Source organism: Phaseolus vulgaris, chromosome 9, assembly GCF_051622355.1.
Source record: "Phaseolus vulgaris cultivar YP4 chromosome 9, ASM5162235v1, whole genome shotgun sequence".
Classification (NCBI taxonomy): domain Eukaryota; kingdom Viridiplantae; phylum Streptophyta; class Magnoliopsida; order Fabales; family Fabaceae; genus Phaseolus; species Phaseolus vulgaris.
This window is the reverse complement of record NC_143506.1, coordinates 33,501,324-33,518,549: the sequence shown is the minus strand read 5'-3', so window position 1 is coordinate 33,518,549 and position 17,226 is coordinate 33,501,324. Positions and strand designations below refer to the sequence as shown.

Sequence of the window (17,226 nt, the reverse complement as noted above, 5' to 3'; positions counted from 1 at the left end):
AAGAAAGGAGAGACTTTGGGTTGATGGTATTGAAGGACACATATTATTGACTTGGTTGACTTTTTCCAATAGAACCACTCTTTGAAAGCATGATGATAAATGAAATGGTAACAAATTTTTAAAATTGATATACTCAAAGTTTGCTTCTAACAATATCTTATACCAAGCCTCTTAATAATCAAATAATCATATGAAAGAATGTCAAAAGGCTTAAAAATTTCACAAGTTAAAAATATCATAAACAATATTATTTTTTCTTTTTATAAATTTTATTTCAATATCAAAATAAGATAATAAGCTTCTCTTTCCATATGGAAAAAAATATGTTTTGAAACAATATTTTTAACATCATTTTCTAATTTCTCTTTCGTTGATTTACAATCAATTCTTAAAAGAACTTTTTTATTAAACTGTTTTAAAATTTGGTAATAATTAAAATTATAAATCATTTTTTTTAAATATACTATATTTACTTTGTGTGTCATTACAGGTCTTAAATGATGCCTTGTATTTTTTAGTTTTCTATTTTTCTAATATCCCTCCAAATCTTAAATTTGATACATGAGCTAGTGTCAAAGTATTTTCTAGATTGTGAATTATATGAGAGACTTTTCACTTATCCTTTTCTTTTGAAGACGGTAAGTTAATTCTTCTACTAAGGGTTTTAGATTTTCTTTCAAAGTCTATTAAATAATGGTTTAGTTGTTGTTTATTATAAAAAAATATTTTTAATGACTATTAAATTTAGTCGCTAAAAGTATCAAAATTGGTTGTTAAAATATTTGTGATCGAAATAACAATCAAATAAAGATAACAATAAAAAACTAGTCACAGTATTTAGTGACTGATATCGCAATTTAGTGACTGAAATTTCAAAATTTCGGTCGCAAAAAGTTTAATCACCACAATTCCAAATGATCAAATTAGCAATCCACTTTTGATGGGAAAATCGGTCGCTAAAGTAAAAGAAGATAAAAATCATAGTTTTCGGTTACTAATGGATTGAAATAATTAATTAAAAATTAAATTAAATAAATTTCAATGACTAAATTTGAGACCTATAATGACCAAATTCCTTTTGGTGGCTAAATAATATTTTTTATAACGACTGTTCTTTTGCCTAAAACTACAAAAATGACACTGTCTCTTTTATAATGATTGTTCTTTACTAACCGTCTTTATAGAAAGTTGTAGAATTCATATTTTGTACTAGTGTAGGTTGGTCGAGATTTAACAAAAATAAAAAAGATAGAGTATTAAATTTTAAAATTCAAAACTAAGTATAAAACAAAGGCTAGGATTTAACTTCATGTTGGTGTCACACTTTCCATACTTTTTGTCACATACTCCATGTTAAACTCACTTGTTTTTTACCTTTGTTTTATTTAGGTTTAAAGTCATATTCCTTCGAGTTGGACTTCAAAGATTGTCAATTTCTTCTTACTTGTTTGTATTTCTTTGGTCGTATCCTTTAGATTCTTTTGCATAAAACTAAACTAGACCGTTTATCATATAACCAACATAAACAACACAAATAAATTTTATATTGGTTCAACCAAACTCACAAACTATCTCAAATTCTTCCTTAAGAAAATTGTTCAAGAGGTTTCACTAATCAAATTAATGATTATACAAGTACACAAACAACTTCTAGTTACAATGAGTACACAAACCACTTTTGGTTATACTGTCTTAACCTCTTCCTGAGATTAAGATATCATAGAAAGAAATAAGAACACTCTCAAGAGAGATTGATTAAGCTTACAATGATTAGTTTTTTTTTTTTTAAATAAAAGCTTCCATGTTAGGTATCACTATGCAACTTAAGATCTCAGCTAGGCTGACACCTCAAGTTACAACAATCATTTACCATCACATGAAAAAAATATTATTGAACAAAAGAAAAATAAAAAAAAAATAAAAAATACAAAAATACAATGATTAGTTCACTATAAGAAGAATTTCAAAAAATTTGCACACCTCCAAATAACACTTAACACTATATGATCACTAAAAGATGGAAAAAATTGTAGTTTGTAGTTGTGTGTGTTCTTCTTCTTCATCTTGAATCATTTATATAATTGGCTAGATAATTGTTGCAACACTTCCTTTAACTAAGATATGATCTTTACTTAATATTCATCATTTACTCAAAATCTTCTATATATTTCCTTGATATACTAGAAGCTTCATATAGAAAGCCTTCCTATGTTTCTTTATTTGCTCTTCTAGCTTTAATTGTTTTACAAACAATTAATTTTTTATTTTCATATCTAACCATTAATCGCTGTTAATTCATTTTGCTCAAATATATTGTTTCTAAAATTATGAAATCTCTTGATAGTTTCTCGTATAAAAGCTTTCCAAATTTAAATATATAAACATTGAAGGTATAGTTTCCAATAAGTTAAAAAAACAATTATCTTTATATCTATTTTTTTATTGATACCACTTAATTATAGATTTAATTCCTTCCAAGAACATATGAAAACTGTAAGACCATCTGTCATGATTTTGGTGATACTGCTATAGATCCTTCACCTAGAAAAAAAAAAACAAATTAAAGTGTTTAGATAGTAAATTCATTTTAAACAAGTTACGTTTTATATTTATTATCATAAAAAAAATGAATGGTCTGATTAGATTTTACCATATGATTAGACTATATAGATTAGTAGTTAGAAATCCAATCAAGATACCTTAAAGTTTGAATAAATTTGGACTTCTTCAAACTCTCAATGTCATTTGATTTTTGTAGTTACTTCTAGTGCAGATATTCAACATGTTTGTTTTACTAGTTTTTTACCTTCAATTGTAAAATCTTTTAAAATATCATTTTTTTAATTTTTAATTAAAATTTTCAATTATCCACAATGATTTATAATTATGTGGTTTTCTGTTTGATTATTATTTTATTTTAATGAAATAGGGAACTAATAATCATAAAAAAAATTATAAATAATTTGGAACAACAGAAAACTAAAATTAAAATATCATTCATAACTTTCAAAGCGAATAACACCAAAATTCTTCTAAATCTAAATATTTAATAAAACACAATTATACCAAATATAAAAACATGAAATTAAGAACTGTTGTTTGATAAAATAAATCCTAGAAGTAACTAAGCAGGAAAGTATGAATATCCATGATTTTGTGGCTCGTGTCTATTGTAGAGGAAGAACATTTTACTTTTGCCGGTGAATCTAAACCTTTAACAAGCAACTATAAGATAAAAATAAAATAAAATATTAGAACTTAGAAGGTACAAAACACATAAATTAAACGAAAAATAAATAAATTATCCAATAGTACATAATTAAATGCATAAAATTATTATATAGTTGACAAAAATACAAAAAAGCAAATCTCAATTTTAGGTGTGTGGAGCAAAACTTTTAGTTACAATTAGCCCCTTAAATTCACATTTTTCCAACATTTCAAAGTTCCTCATAGAGATGCAATATTTGCTTCATATAATAATGACAAAAATACTCAAATATTTAGTTCTATGCTAGTATTCTTCAAATATTTCTTTTAATTTTATTTATTTTTTATTGATAAAAAAAATAATTGCAAAAATATTTATTTTATGTTAAAAAAAATTATGAATAAAACATATAAGTCTAATGATTAAATATTTTTAAACAGAGTCTCAATTGTGAATCCAAATCCTATATGTTGATATTAAAGTAATCAAATTTAAAGAGGTAAAAAAATAATTATTTACTAACTAATTTAGATACTATTCTAAAAATTAAAAAATTATTAATATCTAAACTGGTTTCTATTATTAATAAAAGTTTATAAAATAATTTTTAAATTAACATTTAAATTAACTATTCATGTTTCAGCTATTAATATTTTTAATATTCTAAATTAGTCTATGAAAATTGATCAAGACTAATTTATAATATAAGATAGTTAGTAATTAAAATCTTGGTAACTAATGGTTAGATACTAATTTAAAAATTACTTTATAATTTTTTTATTAATAATAAAAACTATATTAGATACTAATAATTTTTTAATTTATAAAATAATTTCTAATTTAATTAATATAATAATTAATTATTTTAGTGTTGTAAATTAATTTTTATTTAATGATTTTTTTTTATAAAAACTTTCATACATCATTATGCAACAAAAATAAAATAAAAATTATTTAATGATTATCTTACGACATATGTTAATATATATATATATATATATATATATATATAATCTTGACACAATCACATAGGTAACACATAATCTTGACATATATGTGTAGGAAAACTTTAACAGTTAGAAAATTACTTGAAGAAAATAATTATGTGTCGTTTCGTGAAATTGTTTTTAGTGTGAATTTCTAGGACATGATTTTTTGTCAAAAATTGTCACTTAAGTGCAACATTATGGTAAACTTGAGATGCTAAGTAAAAATGATATGTATGAAATTTTTACTGTAATATACCCACTTTTATTTTCTTCTTCTGTTGCTTCCAAAAAAAGGAGTTAATTGAGTCCAAGCAGCACGTAGTATAATATTGTAACGGGCAACGAAATCACCGTTCCAAATATAACCCTGCCAATTTACAAAATTCTCTTTAAGAATTTATGTTTCATTTGTTGTATTCATAAGGCACAAAATAGTTTTGTAAAATAGCTATAAATTTAAAAATATAGGCTCTTACGCAGTGCTTATTATGTCTGTGTGGTGATTGTACTCTTTGGCATATACAAAAGAGAGGACAGATTGGGGAAGAGCAGCCTGCAAAATTATAAATGGTTATTTGTTGTGCACAAACACGATACAAACACAGATACAGAGATACGTATAATTTCTAAAATATAAAATACGGGAATACAAATCTATATTATATAATTATGAATTGTATAATTTAAATATAAATATTTATGTGCACAAGTATGTTTCAGATTTTTTTGAAAGCATAAAAATGTTTTTCATGACTAATTTAAAAGAATTTGTTCCTTATTTTTATAATTATAATAAAAATTTATACAATAAATTTGAGATTTTAAAAAATTATTATATTTATCATTTTTAAAATTGTATTAGAATCGTGTTAGAATTTTCAGAAATCCAACAAATATTTTTTAAATTGAACACTTCACCGATAAGTATCCTACGAGTGTCGTACAAATATCGACACCGATACATGTGTCTGATATGGACACGCCATTTAAAAGAAGTGTCTGAGTCTCATAGATTATATGGTTTTTAATATATATAAAATTGGGAATTGAAATGTGTAAAAATAAGTGAGAACTTGTTATTGATAATTAAATAATAAATTCAAAGGAGTTAATGGAATAAAAAAATATTAAGATTTGAGTGTATCATATTCTTAAAAAAAAACAAAAGTAATATTTTCCAATTTTTGGCTTACTTGAACAATGGCAATTCGTAAAAGATCTCCTCGGACACCGATGGCTATGGCGGCTATAGCAATCACTGTTGGACCAACCACGAATCGAGCCACCATAGATACTGTTGCCCAAGTGTTTCCACAAGCTACGATTTTGGTTTGTAATGCCATGAATAAACCTATGCCAACCCACTAAATATATCAATACACAAAACAACAATAATCACAAATGTTAACAAATTATAAATATTAATTTTTTTATAGGATAAGAAAAAAAATATTTTTGTAATTTCTTTTAGTATATTAAAAAATTGTTAATATTTATTTTAAGTTTAATTTAATTTTATTATTGATTTTTAATATAATTTTTTAAAAATAAAATTGTTAATTTGTGTGTGAAATTATATAATGAATGGTCCAATAACAAATGATCTTATTAGCTAAAAACTTATGAATATAATACACTCTAAATAACTTATTTATCAAAAATGAATTTTTAATTTAATTCATAAAATGTGAAATACCTAACAATAATCGTTAAATAATTTTTACTCTTCAACCTCATTATAAAATTATTAAAAACTAAGTATACAAAGAGATTTATATACGCGGTAAATCTTAAAAGGTGTCAAATTTTAGTTACTATTATTTTAAAGTTATTAATATATATGGTTTATGACAATGGATAGTTAAATCGCATGCTTAAAAAAAATTAAGTACATTATCTTTTTAATTTTAAATTCACCCTATTTTCTTTTCCTCATAGTTAAGAATTTTAAATTACACTAACTTTTTTTCCAAAATTTTAAATGCTTTTGTGTCCGCGTGTTGTTTCATGGTTATGCTAGTGTAAGGAAGAAAAAAAAAATGAATTTGCAGATGTTGGCCTAATAATTTAATATTGCATCTGTAGAATGAGAATAGTTGAACATGACACTGCCATCATAAATGAATCTAAAAAATATTTTTTTTACACATTTTAAAAATTATTTTAATATATTACATTTTGTTTATATTTTTTTAAAACTTTTTTTAATATTTTTGTAAAGGTAAAGAGCAAGTGTCAAAATATATAACTCATAAATTTAATAATAATCTATAAATTTAATAATGTTTAAGACTATACCCATACTGAACATGGCCGTTCCTGTCCCAGTTTTTGCCAATATTAGAATGGAACCATCTATCATCAACGGAAATTTTATATTCCACCTGCCAATAAACACAACAACCATTTTTATCAAGACAAGTAATAATAATATATAAAAGTGATACAATTTTTACAATTATCTTTTTATATATTTTTATTTTATTTTACTATTATATAAATAATTAATAATTGTAAGACTATTGAATATTATATTTGCTTCCAATTTCATATTAAGAATCATATCCTAAACGGATTCAATATTCTAAAACTCAATAAGAGGGAACCATATAATAAATTATCTTTTATAAACTTGTGGTAATTGTTGTTTTTGATATTTTATTAAGTAACAAAAAATGAGAAAACATATCACAAATTGTTTCTAATTAATTTGTTGTCGATAAAAAGTATCACAAATTACTTTTAAAAATAGACTGCTTCTTCCTGCACCTCTATACCTTCTTCTCTCACCTCCATAATTTTTCAAATTTTTGAAAATACTCCTCTATAATATTTTGGATTACGTAATCTGGAAGTCATTTTTTAAATTTGTAATTACCTTCCGGATTATATAATCCGGTAGCCTTTTTTCATATACATGATTACTTTCTGGATTTAATCTGGAAGTCTTATTTAGCTTTTGGATTATGTAATCCGGAAGTCTTTTTTCAAATGAGTTTCCGAATTACATAATCCGGAAACTACTCTATGAAGGTGACACAAGAAGGAGAAAAATGTATTTTCATGTTATGTATGGAGGTGGGAGAAGAAGATATGGAGGTGCAGGAAGAAATAGTCTTAAAAATACCTGAATGATATGAGAGACCATGCGAGTCCAGTAGCACAAGCATAGGTATTAGGGTTTCTAACTAGATTCCTCCAAACCATGGTTAGAACAAGCCTTGTTACCACACTAGTTGCTGGCATTTGCTGCTTTTTACTGTATGCACCTCCTTCTTCATTTTTCACCTCTTTTTTGCCCTCGCTTAAAGGATGTTTTATTCTATCCACATTCTCAACCTCTGTGTCTCCCATTGCTTTAAGATTCACAATAAATTCATTTTTCACTGCATCTAAAATAACATATAGTTTATAAAAAGTTAATATATATGTTTTTCTCCACGAAATATTATACTTTTTTACTCCAATTGTTTTTGGATTTTTGTCGTTGAAATTTTTAAAATGTTGATTTTACTATTTATCATTTATGTTAACATAATTGAGGATTAAAAGTAATAGAAAAATAATTTGTTCATAACTCGTTTTTCTTTTTTAAGTAGTTAATATGAAATGACAAGAGTGTTAAAAATCATTCTTGAAACCAATAACAATATATTCACAAAGACTACAAACAAAAGTAATAAATTTACAAAAGCTAAAGACTAAAAGAAACTAAATACCAAATATATCTACAAAATTTAGAGTTTACTAAGAATAAGAGATTTGGAACTATTTTTTGTCATTTTGATAAATAAAGAAGAAAGAAAAAATGAAGATATAAAAAAAATTTCATCACATTTTTAGGAAAAAAAACGTTAATATGTAAAGCACAAAAACATATTTATTTGTATATGAATTTTTTTTGTTAAATTAAGAAAAATACAAAGTCTTGATGAAAAAATAGAATTTTTATATTAAATAAATTAAATAAATTTTCTAACAAAAAATGATTATCAATAAAATCAATAAATATTTTTGCATTACAACACTGTGAAAAGTAATTGAAAATATAAATCACTCACAATTATTTTGCTATAATGTTTTATTGCACCAGGAAAAGTGGCTTTCTTCCTTGATTTTTTTAATTAAATATTAAGAAATATGGAGACGAACTCTTCCATAACAAAAACATTTAAGATATAAAAAAACAAATGAATATTTTCATAAATTAAGTATTAGTTAACTTATAAAAACTTTTAGATAATTTATTTAACTGTTTTAATATGAAACCATAAATACTGAGAAGAAAATAAACCTTGGTTTGGTTCATAGATCTTGGACATTCCTCTTTCAGAACCCTGGTCTCGGAGATCACGTGTGGTGTTAAAACTCATAGATCTTCGAATGGAGAAAATATCTGTTGCAGAACGATTGGAAGATGAACAGTTACAAGAGTTGTTGAAGGAAGGGCTCTTCAGCACCACATGAACCTCTCCGTTTTCTCCCGTTTCGGCTTCAGTTTGCAGAGGCTCGTTCTCGCTGAGCGAGATAACGTCAGAGTCAACGGTGAAGGAGGCGATGGAGCCTCCGTTTTGAGGGAACTGCTTCGAAATAAGGTTTCTGGCGCTTCTGTATTCGTACAAGAACAGCATGAGCGTGAACCAGACCACACCCTGCATGACGAAAATGTGACTCATGAGGCTGGTTGTTGAGTCTCCGTACATGGCCGTTAGAAGCGGCACACCCACGACCACCGTGTTGGGCAGCGTGGAAAGTGAGAAGAGGGTGATGGTCCAGTCGATGCTGCCACCTTTTATGAAGGCAGACCATAGAAAAAGAGCACTGAGAATCACCAATTTCTGAAGCGTGTCTGCGGCTATGAATCCCAAGTTTATAGTGTAAGGGTTGTTGGTGGCTAGGAAATAGAAGTTAAGGAAAGGAGCTGAGAAAAATGCCACGAAGCGGTTTATGCCAGTGCACTGTTCCGGCGTGATGATCTTCCACCACCGGACCGAGCCATAGGCCAGAATCATGGGCACATACAGTGGCACAAGAGCTGAAAGAGTGTTGTATATATCTTGGCTGTTGATCATCGTTGTAGTAGTTAAGGAGAGATGAACAATGACAGAAAAAAAAATTGCAGAATGATGACAGAGAAAAAAAGACTGCAGAATGATGGTATTTATCAGGAATGAGGAATAAAGAATGGGTAATGATATTTCACACTGCTCCACCTTAAATTAACATTTTATTTATTTTTATTTTATTTTTAATTCAAAATATTATTATATTATTATAAGTATTTGTTAAATATATGTTTTTTTAACGTAGAAAGTTTTCTCTATTACTTTTAACTATAAAGTAATAGGTCTAATAAAAAATAACATAAAAATATAAAATGTATTATTTAAAACGAAAGCTAGAACATATGCTCGGTTAATTTATCAAAACAAAATCAACTCAAAACTCAATTTTAAACTACCACCAATGCTTAACCTTTTACATTATTACGCAGGAATATTCAGACTTCCATTTCTAATAAACTATAAAATTCAAGTCAATAACTAATCATAAGCACAATTCAAAATTCCAAATAAGGAAACATGTCTATGATATTTTAATTTCATTTACACACCAAAATTATATACTTCAATTTCACTATATTCCTCATAATGAGAATTTAGTTTCCTAACTTGATTATATTAAATTATCCAAGTTTAATAAATTCTTTGTTTAATTTTGATTATATGCATAAACAAACTAAGTGTAAAATCATGTCAAACTTTACATTTAGTACTAACTCAAATTGTGTGGTTAGAGATTGTTTAATATAAGTTTCCTTTTAACGAATGTAAATGTTTTTGGTTTGATAAGATTTTGTTTGAATAGTGGCAAAGTTAGTATATTAAGCTTTTGTTTAGATAGACATAAGTATAATTTATTGCTTATTAGACATATTTTTTTAAATCACTTTATCAAAAGATTTTGTTCTCACATTTCGAATCATGTCCTATAATTCATTGTTTAATGTGAAATCAATAAACTCCGAAGTTTCGTGTATATTTGGCAAGTGTAATAATTTATCATGTCACGTCTATGTTGTATAATTTTTAAAAAAATTATCATCCAAAAGATGTTCTCTAATTTTGGAAACATTCAATATCCTTCCATTCAAACAATTCACATAAGGACAACTTATTCTTATTCTGTTATGATTACTAACAACATTACGTTGTGCAAACTGCATGAATTCTTCCACCATATCTCGTATGCATCACTCATATGTGACATATTAATCCAACTCTGATCCATAGAACTAGTAAACTAAGAAAATATAAATCAAAATTGTTGAAGGTCGGACATCCCCGAACTCAACATCAACACATTTAATACATATAAAGACTATCTAATTTATTATAAAACTAAATCAAAAGTGTTGAAGGTCAAACACTCTCAAACTCAGCATCAATGCATTCAATATATAAAAATACTATATAATTAATTATAAAACTAAATCAAAATTGTCTAAGGTCAGACATCCTCTAGACTCAGCATCAACATGTTTAATATGTATAAAGACTATCTAATTCATTATAAAACTAAATCAAAATTGTCGAAGGTAGGAAATCTTCATATTCATAATCAACACATACATAAACACATTTATTATAAAATTAAACAGTAAATAAAACACTAACCTCAAATGTGAGTTTTTAAGCTTTCGTGACAAGGAAGAAAGTTTTCGGAGATAATGATGCGGTGGTCATGGTGGCTCGCCGAGGCTAGTGGAGGAGGAATCACCGAAACATGTGCAGAGGCAAGCAAGAGCGCGAAGGAGGGCTCACGACAAGGTTGAACATCGGAGGAGGAGGAAGAAGGTCGTCAGAGGAAGAAGGTCGCGACAGTTGCACCCTCTACAAGGAAATGACAATTTAGTCACTGAATTTAGCGACCGAAAATTAGTGGTAGCAATTTGCAACCGAAATAGCCACTAAATACCCGTAGTGTCAAATCTGCGACCGACTGAATTATTAATCATGTTAGTTAGTTTTGCGACCGAATCCGCGACCGAACATGAGAATGACAAAACCATTGGTCGCTAAAGTGGTGGCTGTTTCGAATAAATTGGGAAAAATATATCTGCGACCGAATTAGGGACCGAATATGTTTATTTTTTACCCACCGATTTTATTTTAGTCGCTAAGTTTTATTGTTTTTTTCTGCCACCGAATTAGCCACCAAATATGTTTACTTTTTAGCCACCGATTTTCTTTTGGTCGCTAAATATAAATGTTTACTTTTGTCACCGAATCAGCCACCAAATTTATTTATGTTTTAGCCACCGATTTTGTTTCGATCGCTAAATATAATTGTTTATTTTTACCACTGAATCAACCACCAAATACGTTTATTTTTTAACCACCGAATTTCTTTTGGTCGCTAAATATAATTGTTTATTTTACTACTACTATTAATAATAATACTAATAATTCATTTTTATTTTAAAAAACTATACAAGGATCACACTTTGAATATTAATGAGTAGTCATCCGTTTAAAAAATAATTAATTGTATTACTGGTTTCTTTTTCTATTTAAAAAATATGTGTCAATTATATTTGTAGTTTCTTAAATTTAAATAAAATTTATTAAATATTTTTTTTAAAATATCAGCTCAAATAAAAATTCTAAAAAAAATATTATTATTAATAAAATTAATTCCTTTAAAAAAAAGTAAATTACGCTACATAATTAAATTTAAATAAAATGATCTCTTTAAAATAACTTTAATTTTATATAAATAAATAAATTTTCAGAATTAAATTGTAAATAATTTTTATTTTTTTTTATAAATAACAGTTTTATCACTTGTTTCTAATTTTTTTTTAATTAAAAATTATTAACAGAGGTAAGTTCTGCCAGTTAGAAATCATGAAATGTATTAGTATGAAAAATAATTAATTGATTAAAATATCCACATTTACTATCATGGATATTTAAATACTTATTTAATATTTATTTTTTAATTTTATATAAATGCTATATTTTTAATATTGTTTATAAAGAGGTGGTAGAACGTGACAATTTTAATACAACATGCATACTTATTTATTCATTGGCAATAATAAATAATGTAATTAGATAAAACATTGGGATTTGTTTTTGTTAAGCTTCAGAGTTATTTGGAAGTTGCAGGTAGCTTTTAGAGCACCAAATACCCAAAACAGAGTTATTGGTCGTGGTGTGAACAAAGGTGTGAAGGAAGCTGCCGGCGGTGGTTGGAGGAGGAGGAAGTTGCGGGTGGTGGTCATGGTGCGAACGGAGGTACGAACAGAGGCGAATGGAGGTGTGAGTGGAGGTGAGCAGAGACGAACGAAGGTGAGAACGGAGGCGAACGGAGATGCGATAGGAGGTGTGAACGGAGGTATTTGATTGCTTGCATTAATTTTAACCTCAATCCTTTTGTCTAGGCTTGCGAAAGATGGTTTATTGTTAAACGATCAAACAAGTTATCGTTGTAGGCATTAGTTTTTCTTGTTTCTTCTGTAATATTGTTTGAAGGTCTCTGAGCATTGCAATCACACAAGGGTTTATGTTTGATGGGGTTCCAATGTGAGTTGAACATAGTGTTTTGCACTGATTCTACTAACGGAGCTATTATGTTAGTGTTTGCAACTGAATAATTTTCACGTTTGGAAGATAGGGGATTCTTTTTAGTGTTTTTAGGCATGTGATTGATTTGGGTTTAACTGGTTAGTTTTGTAAACTTTTTGGTGTTTGAGCAAAGACCTTTTAAAAATAATTATTGCATTTTAATTATTGGTGATAAATAAAATGCTGGTAAAATTATCTGGAAGACAAGTTTTGGAGCAACCTACTAAAAAAAAGTATGCGTTCAGGACATAGGCAATTATGTGTTTCAGAAAACTATTTTTGATATTTGTCATCAGTGATCCACCTTTCTGAAAGCACTCGTGTGATCTCTGTAGATATGGCATAGCAACATGCCATACTCAGATTGTGAGTTCCACTGTCCAGAGCTTCCACTTGATGGACCTAAATCTTCACCTTTAAGGCCAACCTAAATTTACAAAAATACAGATGGTGTATTCTGTCTGTGCATGACTTCAATAAAAAGAGGAAAACCGAAGTCCAATTTACTAGTTCAGTTGTATCTATCCAATTAATTGAGTAAACAATACTCAAAATAGGAAAGAAAATAACTAGCTTTAGTTAAGCTGAGACTAACCTGATACTCAAAGGCACATTTATCTTTTTATGTTTTGGAGCTAGTAGCATTACTCTTGTGATTACTTGTTTATATGGGATGCAATGTTCCTACTCCAATGGTGGGATGGTAGTTTACTTTAATATGAGGATTATTTTTTGTTTTTATTCCCCTGAATTCCCCTTGGCTGCATTTTTAAATTGTTTGGGGTTCATGTTCCCACCTGATTTAGGAACATTATATGTGAGATCAATGGGTGTTGAACGAGTTTGATAGCTACTAGTTGACTTAAACTATGTATTTGAAGTTCATTCGTATTTAGCTTGATTGAATTTTGAGTATCTATAAGCAAGTTTGAATTTTTTTTATAAAATGGTTAAAATACCATTTTAAATAGGTATGAACAATACATATAAAAATAGCCACCGAAACCGATTTGGTGGCTATATTTACAAAAAAAAAAATTAGCTACCGAAATAGAATCGATCGCTGTAATTAAGAAAAATATTTAGCCATCGAAATCAAATAAGTCGTTAAAGGGGTCTCCATTTAGCCACTGAATTAGTCTCCAAAAGTGTTTTTTAATTAATTATTTTGATCCATTAGCAACCGAAAATGGTGGTCGCTATCACCTCTATTTCAACCACCGATTTAGCCACCAATTTTTTATAAAAGTTTTGTCGCTAATTTGGTTTTTGAATTTTGGTGACCAAATTTTCTGCGACCGATTTAGCCACCGAAATTTCAGTTGCTAATTTGGTTTCTAAACTTTGGTGACCAAATTCGGTCGCTAAAGGCTTTGCAACTAGGGTTTTCGCTTCCATCTTTATTTGGTGATTGTTTCGGTCGCAGATCCATTTAGCGACCGATTATAGTACTGTTAGCGACCAAATTTGGTAGTCGCTAAAAGTGATTTTTTTTGTAGTGACCCAACAGAGGAGGCCCATGGTGGAGGCGCTCATAGAAGAGCAATTGTGCTGCGCGGACGAGTTCAGTGGTGCGCACGCTCGCTGCGACGCATACGGATCGCGTGGTGCAGCGCGAAAGAGCAACTGTGTGGGGCATACGGGCTTGGTGATGCAGCGTGCGATGCAGTGGTGCATCGATTTTGTGAAAATGGCATGCGATTCTGTGCAAATAGTGTGTGAGAGGTAGTGCAGTTTCAGATTTAGTAAGACTTTTGATGAATGTTGATATAGTGATTGTCGTCATGTGAACCTCCAAAACAACTTTTACAATGGTTCAACTCAAAATCGCCGTTGTATGTCTTTCAAAATCACTTTTAACAAAAGTTGATGTAGAAACTATCGTTAAAACATTCAATTATTTACAAAATTGTCATTACCTTTTATTATGCAATAGTTTAAAAATAAATATTTTTTTTAAGTCATGATTTTAATATTTTGTACTACTCGAATTAAAATATTTCATTTCAATATCTAGCTCTATTTCAACATTTCACTAATAAAAATTTTAAGTACAAACACTCCTAACTTGTGACAAGTAATTTTATGTCATACCAAACAACCTACCATCTTAATCTAAGATTGACAATGTAGTCTTTAAAATTTACTCTTGACATTCATAGCTTCATCTAATTAATTATGATTCTCAATCTACTATTATTTTTGCGGAATACCTACCTTATTGTGGAATAAGGAAAAAAAAAAGTAAGACTAATTATTTTGTTTGTTCACCTCTACTTCTAAGAACTTTTTATAAAAGTAAATAAATTTATTAAACAGAACAATGCTTTTATCAAATAATAGTATAAAACATTACATTACCTTTACGTAGGCCTTTTTTCTTTCAAATTTTATATTATTTTTTTAATATCATTATCAAACCATTAAATCTTGAAATGTTTTTTTATCAGTTCACTGGTGGGTCAAATTTTAAAAATGTTGTTTTAGAAGTTTAAATTAGTAAACTATTTTATTTTTTATACACAAAATTTTTTTCCCTTTAACTTTCCATTGTCATTATATTCAATGCATATTTTTATGTAAACTTTTATGTGATTTCTGACAGAGTTTTTGTTTTAAAATTAGTAATATCAGAATTTACTTTAATCTAATGAACAATATTTTTATTAACTATGACTAAACACCATTTTACTTAACCTGCAAAATTGATCTTAATTACAACTTTATTTGGGAAGAACTTTAGTCAAAGACTAAGAATATGTGTTCATTGAACAATTTTTTACTTCATTACAATTTCTATTGCCTAACTCATCTCATTCAAAGCACCATAAAGAAGCAAAACCTACATTTCCACCAATTAGTTTTATGTCAAGATCATATACCTCCACACCCAACTACATAGACAAATACTTTTTTGTAAGAATATTTAGTAAAACAATTATGATAAAAAAAATTAGTTTATTCATAACATAAAATTGTTTATACTTACCAAGATCGTTCATATAACTTGTCTTTTAATTTTGTGTATAAATTAATTTTAGTTTATAAATTTTATTTTATTTTCTTTTAAAAATCCTCAAGGAGAAAGAATTCCAAACAATACTTTTGCCTACTATTATGTGATTGGTAATGAGAGTGAAAGGGAAGTAAAAGAAGTAGTGAGATGTTTATAGTATTTAATCTCAAATTAACTAATTAAATGAGAGATAGAGTAACCTAAAAAAGAGGGTAAACAATTTAGAAAGTGAAATCTTTCTCTCACGCCATATTTAGAAATTTTGATTATTTTTTTTTCCTTTTTAGGAGAAGTCATTCCATGTGTAACGATTTGTCTCTTTTTTGTTGGTTTTAATTTTACTAGTTTTAAGTAAAAATCCAACTAGCTTTAACTTATTAAGTTTTTTTAAATTATAAAAATATTAATTAAAACTTTATAATAAAATAATTTCAATATGTATATATATGTTATTGGCAAGGATAAAATATAAAAATGAAAAAAAATGTATAACTACTATTAATTGGGTTACTATTTCTTCTTCCTCTTGAAAATTGAGGTTTGAAAATTATTAACCTTTACCATGAAAATAATGCATATCTTCTTAAGTTTGCTTGAAACTTTGTTTATAACAATAGACTTTGGTCTTTCCTCACTGCAAGAAAATCACCAAATAGAAACCAATTTTTAGAGACCAAAATAATTAGTTGCAATAGTAACTAAATTAGAGACCATTTTAGAAACTAAAATAAAAAGGTTTTTAAATTAGTTTATATTATTGTGAAATATTTTTTAAATTAGTATCTAATTAGCTACCCAGGTTTTAACTACCAATTATTTAGATTCTAAATTTGGTAGCAAAAACCTTAGTTGCTAATTAGATACCAATTTAAAAATCATTTAACAATAGTATAAACTAATTTAGAAACCAAAAATTTATTTAGTCCCTAAAATGGTCTCTAATTTAATCACTATAACAACTAATTATTTTTTTGTCTCTAAAATTGATTTTTATTTCATGATTTTCTTGTAGTGACTCTTAAAAGTAAGAGTTGTTAAATCAAAATACGAGTTTCGAATGGTTTATAGATCCTCATCTCTTTGACCTAAATTAAGCAGTTTTATTCTACTATACTTGATTATACTTCTTGGACCGTTGATACAGGAGGTTCTTTTACTAATTTTTGGAATGATAAATGGTGTGGTACTACTTCTTTAACGAATATTGTATGACTATCTAATGGTGCTAACATTCTGGATACAGTCTCTCAATTTTGGATAATCATATTTTGGATAAGTGGTGATTGAAAGATTTCATTGTCTTTACAGCATATGAGAAGTAGAGAAATCTTAAAAAAGTATTGAGATGTTGATAGTATTTAATCTCAAATTAACTTA

General features: G+C 27.5%; 1 protein-coding gene across 3 annotated transcripts; it reads right to left on the bottom strand.

Moving 5' to 3' along the window:
- Positions 1 to 2,347: 2,347 nt before the first annotated feature.
- On the bottom strand, positions 2,348 to 9,365 carry LOC137820989 (auxin efflux carrier component 2). Of its 3 annotated transcripts, none has more exons than XM_068625367.2 (7): positions 8,495 to 9,365; positions 7,328 to 7,592; positions 6,499 to 6,584; positions 5,394 to 5,551; positions 4,677 to 4,753; positions 4,461 to 4,567; positions 2,348 to 2,541 (listed from the first exon to the last, which is right to left on the bottom strand). In XM_068625367.2, exons 1-6 carry the CDS (start codon positions 9,270 to 9,272, stop codon positions 4,498 to 4,500), a joined length of 1,434 nt encoding a protein of 477 aa, XP_068481468.1. In that variant the 5' UTR covers positions 9,273 to 9,365; the 3' UTR covers positions 2,348 to 2,541; positions 4,461 to 4,497. The 3 variants fall into 3 exon arrangements, with proteins under 3 accessions (XP_068481468.1, XP_068481467.1, XP_090152009.1); XM_068625366.2 differs by lacking the exon at positions 2,348 to 2,541 and adding an exon at positions 2,939 to 3,225; XM_090295883.1 differs by lacking the exons at positions 2,348 to 2,541; positions 4,461 to 4,567 and having other exon boundaries at positions 4,673 to 4,753.
- Positions 9,366 to 17,226: the final 7,861 nt, after the last annotated feature.

Coding starts and splice junctions, on each gene's coding strand:
- LOC137820989 (XM_068625367.2), bottom strand. CDS start 9,272: ATGATCAACAGCCAAGATATATACAACACTCTTTCAGCTCTTGTGCCA. Junction 5,552..6,498: donor AACGGCCATGTTCAGTATGG/GTATAGTCTTAA, acceptor GGGTTGGCATAG/GTTTATTCATGGCATTACAA. Junction 4,754..5,393: donor TACGAATTGCCATTGTTCAA/GTAAGCCAAAAA, acceptor ATAATTTTGCAG/GCTGCTCTTCCCCAATCTGT.